Raw genomic sequence first — 11,487 nt, 5'->3', positions numbered from 1 at the left:
ATCCACAGCCATTAGATCACAATAGTCCTTCATTTCTGGTTCCCAGTTAAGAGTGAGAAAGGACAGCATGACATCAAGTCTACAAACAGGCTTGAGAGTAGGCCTGATTACACCCTTTGCAGCACTGACGCAAGGCTCCACCCTTCCCCTTTTGCATGAAGAAAAATGGTGGATTGGGTGGGGTACACTGCCTTTTGGGACAAAGTGCATCCACTTGGGCTGAGCTAGAATCCTGACCCCAAGAGATGGCTCAGTTCCCATTTACCTAAGCAGACCAGAGCAGCTCAGAGATCAGAAGAGTTGCCTTGTTAAATATTCACAGCCCATCCAACACAGATCAGGGAAGAGAAGCAGCTTCACACATTCATTTGACTTGTGGGAGAATCTCAGGAGGGATGGATGGACTGAGGGACCCTCCGTGAATCATAGAGATGTCTCTGCGGCTTTCTCTTCAGCCCTGTGGTTCCTGCAACATAGTCAAATCCTCTTTCCTATTCTGTCTGACATTTTCCAGAAATTCCAGGGCTGGATCTAGATCCTGCTGTGTTCCAGAAGACCTTGATCAAACAAGAGTGCCTGTTTCTGTCAGGGTTGATATGGAAGGGACTGTAGGAGAAACAACTGGGAAATGACCATAGAAGAAATGTTCTAGAGAACTCACTGTTGAAGGGATACAAGAACTAAGAGAAGCAGTATCTGCATGTACTTTGGTAAAGAAAGCCCAGTACTATATTTTACAAGATGCAATTCAGAGCTAGGATTCTGAAGACCTGTTGTGTGCTAGCAGCCACATGAAGCATGTCCTAGTACCTTCTACAAGAGCAGGGGGAGAGACAGGATTGGAGCCAGGAGGACAGTGAACAGCACCAGCACATCATACAGGATCAGACACATGGCAGAAGGAAGAGCAGGGCAAATGTAGAGCAGATCCGAGGGCAGCCAAGCCCTTGGAGTGAGAGTGGCCCAGCTCCAGATTCACAGATCACTCCCGACTGACAACCAAGGCCCAGACATTAAACCGGAGCTGAAATCAATCCTGTATTAGGGCGCTTCCTGATAGAAACATGGTTCTTGACAGCACAAGGTGTGTCTGAATCCTTTCAGTTTGGGATAGAAAGTTGGGGAAGTGTTAGGTAAGGGAACTGTGGCATCATTCCTGAAGGAAGACCCCAGATTTATTTTGAGCTGGAATCAGAGAGTCAGTCAGGCAATCCTCAAAGCCAGGAGCCAGATGCCGAGCTCTACCTGTTACTCTAGAGGTTCTGAACAATGCTTCCTAAGAAATTAAGCATGAAATCCTGGCTCAGGGGAGTCAAGGGCAGTCATTGAGGTCACAACTCAAGAAATCTATGCTCATGTCTGCTGGAATCCTAGCAGCCAGGGGAAGGGCGACTTAAAAAGGAAGGTCACTTCATTCCCGATATCAACTCTGCGAGTCCTGATGTGTCTGGGGTCCCAGCCCCATCACCTTGTGTTCCTTTGAAATCCACTTTCCTTGTTCAGGGCTGGCCCAGGAGCTACAGTATTAGGCAGGCACCAGCTCTCCCTGTTCTCTCCTGTAAGTTGTCCTGAGTCCAACTGCAGGTTACCAAGAGTTTTTGATGTCTTGGTTTGTGTCTTGGTTTGTGGTTCCAGAGGGCAAGTTGCAGAGACACAAGTGATTATGTGACTGGACCATGGCTGTGTGCAGTGACACACACATGTATTCCCACATGAGTCCAGGAAGCAAAAATCATAAGAGAATAGTCCTGTGTTATTGAACAATCAGTGATGTTTTCCTTGGCAGTGTCATAGGGAGAGCCAAAGAGCATTATATGTGTTCTGACACATATGAACAGGTCAAAGACCATGGAAGTTAGGCATTAATAATTAGACAAAATGCAAAGGATTGCATGCCAGAGGGCTGGAGTTCTTGATGCTTACATCATCCTGTATGAGCAGATGCCAGGCTCATTGTGACAAAGAGTATCTCTCTCTCTTGTCTTCTACAAGCCATGTGGCTGTACCTGGTGGCACTGGTGGGCCTCTGGAAGCTCCTGCGCTTGTTCAGGGAGAGGCAGGTGGTGAGCCATCTCCAGGACAAGTATGTCTTCATCACGGGCTGTGACTCAGGCTTTGGGAACCTGCTGGCCAGACAGCTGGACAGGAGAGGCATGAGGGTCCTGGCTGCGTGTCTGACGGAGGAGGGAGCCGAGCAGCTGAGGAGCAAGACATCTGACAGGCTGGAGACAGTGATCCTGGATGTCACCAAGACAGAGAGCATTGTGGCAGCCACTCAGTGGGTGCAGGAGCGTGTTGGGAGCAGAGGTACCATGGAGAGCCCTGTCTGTGCTGTTTGCTTTCTGTCTGTGTGTGAAGGGAAGGCCTGTGTAGTCCTGAAAGGATTCCTGGTGGGGGTCAGGGTGGAGTTGCTATTATTGCAGACTCTGCCCTTGTCTAGCACATCAGTCTGTCCTCTTATCTCTACACTGAGTCCTCCAAGTCCTGTATTCTTGATCGGCTGGTGCCTCGGGAAGATTTCATTTGCAACTCTTCTCTGTCCTCTTTGTCTTTGTAAGAAGAAAGACTGGATTGTTGGCTGCTGAGTCCTAGGTCAGAGACAGTGAGGAGGGAGGAGAGCTCTGGGGTCCTGGGGTCTGATCTCTGTGTGAAGGTCATGTGTCAGAGTGCATCTGCTTTCTCTGCTCTGGACCGTGTTCTGTGTTCTCCCTGTGAACCTTTACAGGGAGACAAAGTCACTGCCATGCTTGAGCCCAATGCCAAGGATGCCTTAGGACAGTAAAAGTAGGAAGTCATCTCCCTTCATGTAGAAACACACACACACACACACACACACACACCACTGCCTATAAATCTCTTTCTCACTTTGTCTCTCCCTCTCTACTATTTGTGGTATTATTTACAAGATAAATTTATATAAAAATAAATTGGAAACAGTTATTGTTCTAAACTCTAGTCGTGTCAAACTCCAATTAAAATATGACTTACTATTGAGTGGATAATAACTAGTAATTCTTTGACCTATATGTTTAATGTGTGTCTTTCGCTTTAAAAATGTAAAATGTAAAAAAAGAAAAAGGTTCCAAATGTTTTTCGTTTACCACTTTGCCATTTAGAGAATATCTGCTTAGTATACTTTTATTAATTTTTTTCCATGCAAACATTTAGATCATGCTTTCCCTTTCCCCAAATCCTCGCGGACCCTCCCCATGTCCCAGTTACCCAACTTCATATTCTTTCTGTCTGTCATCTCTCTCTCTCTCTCTCTCTCTCTCTCTCTCGTTCTCTCTCTCTCTGTCTCCCTCTGTCTGAAAAACAAAAAACAAAATTAAAAAAAAACAAGGAAAAGTCACACAAGTAAACAAAAAAAAACAAAACAATCACATAAAAAACAAAGTACAAGACACCACCCTCACTGCAAGGCCGGGCAGGAGAGAGTGATCTTCCATCAGGGCTTTCACTTCTGAGCACTGAGGTGAGACCTCCACCTTCTCTCTGGAAGAGAACAGCTAGGAGCACACAGGGCATAAGATCAGTGGGGCTGCTGGGGCAAGAGTCTTCTGGTCGTCATTTGCACCAGGGAATCAGGAGGTTCTACAGCCTTCAGAGCATGGCCTGCCAGGAGAGAGTGATCTCCCAGCAGCACTTTCAATTGTGAGCTCAAAGGTGAGATCTCCAACTTCCTCTAGAACAAACAGCTAGGAGGTCACCAGGGCATAAGATAAATGGAGCTGCTGGGATAAGAGTCTACAGTTCTCAGTTTGCACCAGGGAGCCAGGCGGCTCCACAGTCTTCTGTGAACAGACCCTGCCAGAAGAGAGTTGGTCTCCCAGGAGTATGGACACAGGCTTACAGGCCCACAGGAGGGACAAGCTCCAGCCAGAGACAGCAAGACCAACTAACACCAGAGATAACCCGATGGTGAAAGGCGAGCACAGGAACCCTACCAACAGAAACCAAGGCACTTGGCAACATCAGAACCCAGTTCTCCCACCATAGCAAGACCTGGATACCCCAACACACTGGAAAAGCAAGAGTTGGATTTAAAATGGTATCTCATGATGCTGATAGAGGACTTCAAGAAAGACTTAAATGACTCCCTTAAAGAAATATAGGAGAACATGGGTCAATAGGTAAAAGCACGTAAAGAGGAAACACAAAAAAATCCCTTAAAGAATTATAGGAAAACAAAAACAAACAAGTGCAGAAACTGAACAAAACTATCCAGGATCTAAAAGTGGAAGTAAAAACAATGAAGAAATCACAAAGGGAGGCAACTCTGGAGATAGAAAACCTTGGAAAGAAATCAGGAGTCATAGATGAAAGCATCAACAACAGAATACAAGAGCTAGAAGAAAGAATCTCGGGTGCTGAAGATACCATAGAAAGCACTGACTCTACAATAAGAGAAAATGCAAAATGCAAAAGGCTTGTAACCCAAAACCTCCAGGAAATCTAGGACACAATGAGAAGACCAAACCTAAGGATTATAGGTATAGAAGAGAGCAAAGACTTACAACTTAAATGGCCAGTAAACATCTTCACCAAAATTATAGAAGAAAACTTCCCTAACCTAAAGAAAGAGATGCCCGTGAACAAACAAGAATGCTACAGAACTCCAAACAGACTGGACCAGAACAGAATGTCCTCCTGTCACATAATAATCAAAACATCAAATGCACTAATCAAAGAAAGAATATTAAAAGCACTAAGGGGAAAAGGTCAAGTAACTTATAAAGGCAGACCTATCAGAATTACATCAGACTTCTCATCAGAGATGAGAAAAGCTAGAAGATCCTGAGCAGACCTCATACAGACCTGAAGAGAACACAAAAGCCAGCCCAGGCTACTATACCCAGCAAAACTCTCAATCACCATAGATTGAGAAATCAAGATATGATAAAACCAAATTTACACAATATCTGTCCACAAATCCAGCCCTACAAAGGATAATAGATGGGAAATGCCAACATAAGGAGGGAAACTACAACCTAGAAAAAGCAAGAAAATAATCTTCCAACAAACCCAAAAGAAAGTAACCACATAAACATAAAAATAACAGGAAGCAACAATCACTATTCCTTAATATCTCTTAACATCAATGGTCTCAATTCTCCAATAAAAAGTCATAGAATAACAGAAGTATTTTCATTGTAATTCTTCAATCTTATCAAAAAAAGTTTGTAATTGCTCTTCCAAATAATTTAGTAATGTTTATATATATAAACATTATATCTCTTATTTTCCATGATAATCTTCAATTTTAACATTTTTTCTATATATTTCTTATAAGAATTCCCCCCCCCCCCTACCCCCAGAGACAGGGGGTTTCTTTGTGTAGCCCTGGCTGTCCTGGAACTCACTCTGTAGACCAGGATGGCCTCGAACTCAGAAATCCGCCTGCCTCTGCCTCCCAGAGTGCTGGCATTACAGGCGTGAGCCACCACCTCCAGGCTTCTTATCAGAATTTTATCAGAACTATTTTCCATATAAATCTTCAATTTTATCAGAAAAAGTTTATAATTCCACTTTCAATCAACTTAGAAATATTTTTATGCCTCTCATGCTATCTGTATAATTTTACATTTAATAGTCAATTTTAACATGTTTTTCTATATACTTCTTGAATTTTATCAGGAATATTTTCCAGGGAGATCTACAATTTTATCAGAAAGTATTTTTAATTCCACTTTCAATCAACTTAGAAATGTCTTCATGCCTACCATTTTATCTGTATAATTGTCCATGACAATCTTCAATTTCTATATGTTTTTCTATATATTTCTTGAATGTTATCAGAGATATTTTCCATGTAAATCATCAATTTTATCAGAAAATGTTTATAATTCTACTTTCAACCAACTGAGAAATATTTTTATCCCTACCATTTTATCTGTGTAAATTTTCATGATAATCTTCAATTTTTACATGTTATTCTATATTTTTCTACAATTCTATCAGAAATATTTTCCACATAAATCTTCCATTCTATCATACAATGGTTCTACTTCCTTTTTCAATTAATTTAGCAATGGTCTTTATGTCTATCATTTTACTGTTTAATTTTCCATGAAAATTGTCAATTTTAACCTGTTTTTCTTTATATTTCTTCAATTTTGTCAGAAATATTTTCCATATATATCTTCAATTTATTATAAAATGTTTTTACTTCCTTTTTCAATAAAAGGAAAAAGACAAAAAGAAAAAAGAAACCACCAGACAAACTACAAGACAAAAGGCCAGCACAAAACACTCTGAAAAAATTGCAGGCTCCCCTGTTCCTCCAAAATTTCATGGAGTTTCTTTAGTGGAGATACCAGCCCTCTTGGGTGTAAGGCTCTGTGAGTGCCTTGTTAATAAGTGTTACACTTTGCTTCTTACCCAGCTAGCTCGCAAATCCCTGAGACTGGACTAAGTTGTGCATTTAACATGCTTAAAGGGCAGGATTACTGAGCAGCATTACTCTATTTGAATCTTCTATCCTAACAGACCAAGCTCCCAGCCAAATCCCAGACACAGGCATCCCAGGCTTCCTGTGCTCCAGGTGTTTCCTTCTGGTGTTTCCTAGACTCTCTCTCTGCAGGTGGCTAATCCACACCTCCTCCTCTCCAGCTCCCTGCCCTGCCTGGGGCAAGTCCAGCCTGTTCTCTCCCTGCTCAGTCATTGGTTGTTAAGGTCTCTTTACTGACACTTCAGGGAATAACTGGAAAGCTGTTGTTTACACAAGATTATACCTAGATAGACTGAGTAGAGGTTGTAACCAGATATAGTGGCCACAGAAAATAGTATTTGAATCTTCACACAGTGCACAATAAAAGGCAAACAAGGCACCATTGACACTACAGTGCAAAAAACTGTCCTTCCCTTGGGCAGCAGTTATAAGTTAGAGGTTAGACCATGTGTCCACTTTCCCTCCTCAGTGCTGGGTCACTGTCCCCTTGAGCCTGTGCAGGGCTTCCTTGTGCTGCCACAGTCTCGGTGAGTTCGTGTGAGCAGCAGTCCTCATGTGTGTAAACTGCTCTGAGTAAGGCAAACGTACAATGGTCTTAGACAGAATTCTAGTTCTATGCAGAGATGCCATGACCTTGTTAACTCTTAGAGATAAATCATTGAATTTGGCTGCATACAGTGAAAGCTTTTGACTGTTATTATCAAGTGATAAATTGTGGTCTAGCAGTCATGGAGCCAGAGAAGCAGCTGAGATCTATATCCACAGGTAGCAGGACCAGCAAGGCCCTGGGACAGTCAACTTCCAGTGTGTCACATGATCCAATATTGCCACACCCACTCCAACAAGTGCCACACCTCCTAATACCTGTCAAGCACTGCCTCTCTCTCAGGACTAAGCATTTAAATATATGAGGCTATGGCTGCTGTTTCCATTCAAAGGATCATTAAAAGGAAAAGGATAAAATCCCCACAAGGATGGCATGACCTTGTAAGACACATTCTTTCATGGTGTCCAGGTTAACAAAGGGGAGCCATGATTCCACCTTCTGCTCTTAAACTTAGCCAGTGAGAAGGGACTGCTGGCTGATTCCAGGCATGGAGCTGGGCCAGGAAGACTTAATGGATGAAGGTGTCCATGGTGTGAGCCTGCAGTCTCTGGCATGAGGTCCCCAGCCCTGTGCATACCCTCCTCTTATTCATTACTTCCTGTTCTCTAGTAATGTGTCACCAAGGTCTTACCTTGTGAATGTGCATTTCATCCAGAGTTACCTGTGTTGTGTGACACTGTCTCTTCCCACTGTCCCCAGGACTCTGGGGCCTGGTCAACAACGCTGGCATCGCCGTCCCCTCGGGTTTCAATGAGTGGATGAACAAGCAGAACTTTGCAAGTATCCTGGATGTGAACCTGCTGGGTGTGATCGAGGTGACCCTGAACATGCTGCCCTTGGTGAGGAAGGCGAGGGGCCGTGTGGTCAACGTCTCCAGCGTCATGGGCCGTGTGTGTTTTGGTGTTTGTGGTGGTTACTGCATTTCCAAGTATGGTGTGGAGGCCTTCTCAGACTCCCTCAGGTACTGGAAGGGAAGGGGTCCCTCAGGGGAGTTTTACTAGGGTTTTTATTTACTCATGTTCTTCAAGTCCCCATCATGGGGAGGGCACTCAGGGCCTGGGTCTCCCTTACCTTCCCCTCACTGAATCACTTACTGGGCAGCACGTTTCTATGTCTCTAGAATAGGTCGTGACTGAGGCATGAGTTGAGTTCATTTCTCCTGTTATGGACGAGGGAGGGCATTGGGGGACATTACTGGGATAGGATTGTAACTGAGAGGTTTTTGGGTGAAAAATACATTCCCCTGACTTCTATATGCTGAACTTGTTTTTGAATTGGAGTGAATATCTCTTTCAATTCCTCAGATAGATATCAGGCCCCTGTAGCATGCACAATAAGCACATTCTCACATAACATATGTGCTTCAATCATGACCTAAGGCTCATGGCAACTAAGAGAGTGAGAGAGGAGACAGGGAAGACCTGGGACATGGCTGTTGGACTGTCATCACAATGCTAGCCATTGGATTTGCTGGGGGTCCTGTAACAGGATTACACTGCATCGGAGTAAACATGGGAACCTGGAACCTGGAGTCTGGATGTGTACCTGCATTCTGCTTGGAGAATGGACAGGACTGATATGGAAGGAGGTGGATATCAGGTGGACAAAGGAAGACTAGTGGAGACCTAGATCCTATGCATTTCCTGTTGTTGGCACTGCAACCCTTCCAAGGGATGGAACCAGGGCAGCCATTTGGGGAAGGAAAGGGGAGCCTGGCAATGTGAGGGAGTTGGATGCAGGGGGTTGCTCTCTGGAGATGGCAGTAGCAATAAACTTGGGGGGTGTCCTGAGAGCCTCCTGAGACAGATGTAGGGTAGATGGAGACTTACTAGTGAGGTGAAGGAGTTTTGGATGAGGACTAGAATCCTTTGCATCTGCACTACTTCTAGAAAGGTCTTACACAGTGCAGTAGACCAGAATGTTCAGTTTTAGGCCACTGAACTACACACAACAAATCCTTAGTGAGACGTCCAAGGGAACAGAGGCAATGCCCTTATCACAGGAATCTTCCTCATTTCCTGCACATCCCACATCCAAATGGTATGGTCCTTCCTCACCACACCACTTGTTGGCACACTACTGTACCCTTATCAAGTTGTTCTCACTGAAAGTCCTCTGAAGCCCTTGACATCTGTCTGTCTTGCAGGAGGGAGCTCTCCTACTTTGGGGTGAAGGTGGCTATTATAGAGCCTGGCTTCTTCATGACTGCTATGAGTGACAGTGCCATGTTGTCCTCAAAAGCCCAGATGCTGTGGGACCAGACCAGCCCAGAAGTCAGGGAGATCTATGGCGAGAAATACCTGGCATCCTGTAAGTAAGCTCTGAGAACCAAAGTAAAGTCCAGTCCTGAACACTTAACCCCGTGCTCTTATTTGTATTTCTAATGCCTTGCTCTTTATCCCCAAAGAACAGTAATGTAGACTCATTTCCTAGGGGTGGTGGTCCATTTGTGTATGGGGTCAGAAAATAAGTTCTTGTCTTTTAGAGCATGCTGTTCAGTTCTGTCTGATCTTCTCATGATCATGGGGCTGCAAGTGAAGTCAGGGATGGGAGGCAGTGTGAGACCAGCACTTCCCATGAGCTGAGACACTGGTAACTGAGGGCTCAATTCCTCCTTGAAGATTCTTTGTGGCCCTTCTCAGGAATTTGGACAGACTTGGCTTGGGCTCCAGAGATTTGATTCTCTGAAATAGAGAATAGACATTCTCCTCTATGTTGTGGTCAGACAGGAGTGGTGGGATCTAAAAAATTCTTCATTCTGCATAGATCTGAAAATGCTAAACGGATTGGACCACAGGTGCAACAAGGACCTGACTGTGGTGACGGATTGCATGGAGCACGCCCTGACGTCCTGTCACCCTCGCACCCGATACTCAGCTGGCTGGGATGCCAAGCTCTTCTACCTCCCCTTGAGCTACCTGCCCACCTTCCTTGTGGACGCCCTTCTCTACTGGACTTCTCCAAAGCCTGAGAAAGCCCTGTGAGGTCTTTCCTATGTGTATAATTGGAGATATGTAGGGAGTGTAAGGGAGGGAATCCTTAGAGGGAATTAGGAGGGTCGAGGGAAGGACATCATTACTCTGGGGTTCTTACTCCACGCACTTGATCTCATTAATTATCCTGTGATAGTACTCAAAGCTGGTGATGACCAATGAAATAGGTAAAAAAATTTCTACCTAGGGACTCAGATACAAAAGCGCTGACCGATACCCAGGCTCTGAGCATCATGGCCTACTTAGAGAATCCACACAAATGAAGAGCTTGTGCCCAGCTTGTGCCCAGCACTGCCCTGTGTCCTCCTCTGAATGAAATGCACATGCCCTGGCTAGTTAAAACCCCTATGCAGCATGGAAGTGTCCCTGCTCTGAAGTCACCTGTGACCATGGTGTGGGGTCTGAGAGGAGTCACTATTAATGCCAGCACTCATGCCCTGGAGTCATGTTGGCAGGCTCTGGATGGGAGATTCAATCTCTGGTGGAGAGAATCCATCAGAGAATTGAGACCCCATTTTTTTTTTAAATTTTGAAATCTTGACTATTTTTGGAATCATTTTACTTTTAGAGGAAATATGTGTTTATTTCCTGTGTCCTCTGATTTAAACCATGGCTTTGTAGGGTACTGACGGTTCGATCACAGGGGTAATGGGAATGTCCTGAGAAGGGATTTTACAGGCTAACAGGCTTCTTCTTGCTTTGTCTCAGCCCTTCCAGCCACTGACATAGGATCAACAACTTTCCCTTCAGAACTTAACAACAAATAATGCAAAGTCAGTGCATGCAAGTCCATAAACAGAATTTACCTGTAGACTTCAGCTTTACCACTCCCTTCCCTGCAGACCCTCTAACTGACCTTTGCTTCCCTGAAGATTCATGAAGTGATCACACATTTCCTGCAGACCCTCTAGGTGATCATCAATTCCCTGTAGACTAAGAGTACTTCCCTTTTCTATAGACTCACTAAGTGACCATCCCTTACCTGTAGACTCACTAAGTGACCATGCCTTTCCTGCAGACCCACTAAGTGGCCATCCCTTCATATAAGAATCACTCACTGACCATCACAATGAAGCCCTTGTGATTTTTCAGCTTTCCTAATCCCATGTCACTTCTCATGTCCCCTCCCTCTGTCCCAGTGCCACAGTCCTCCAGAACCATGCTGAGAATGTCCCTCTCAACTCTGTTTTTCATTTTATGGACAATATTTACAAAAGAGCAAAGATCTTGAACTTACCATGGCCTCTGAGACCTGGTTCTGCTGCTGATATGTTGATGACTATCAAGAGTAGACTGAGCAGGGAAATCTTGTTGGAAGAAACAGAGAATCCTGGGCTCAGTACAGACTTGCCTGTGGAATGGTCTTTCATAGATGCCTGACTCCCCTTTTCTAAGTATAACTATGGAGGCTGAGTAGTCAAAGGAGAAACTTGTAG

The 11,487-nt window shown here is 44.4% G+C and overlaps 1 protein-coding gene across 1 annotated transcript; it reads left to right on the top strand.

Annotated features, from left to right (window-relative positions):
* Positions 1–1,988: 1,988 nt before the first annotated feature.
* LOC127671059 (retinol dehydrogenase 16-like) lies at positions 1,989–10,042 on the top strand. The gene is made up of 4 exons (XM_052165726.1): positions 1,989–2,307; positions 7,758–8,019; positions 9,205–9,368; positions 9,825–10,042. Exons 1-4 carry the CDS (start codon positions 1,995–1,997, stop codon positions 10,040–10,042), a joined length of 957 nt encoding a protein of 318 aa, XP_052021686.1. The 5' UTR covers positions 1,989–1,994.
* Positions 10,043–11,487: the final 1,445 nt, after the last annotated feature.

This window comes from Apodemus sylvaticus, chromosome 20, assembly GCF_947179515.1.
Source record: "Apodemus sylvaticus chromosome 20, mApoSyl1.1, whole genome shotgun sequence".
In the NCBI taxonomy this organism is placed as follows: Eukaryota; Metazoa; Chordata; class Mammalia; order Rodentia; family Muridae; genus Apodemus; species Apodemus sylvaticus.
The sequence above is the reverse complement of the archived record's forward strand: the minus strand, read 5'-3'. Positions and strand labels throughout refer to the sequence as shown.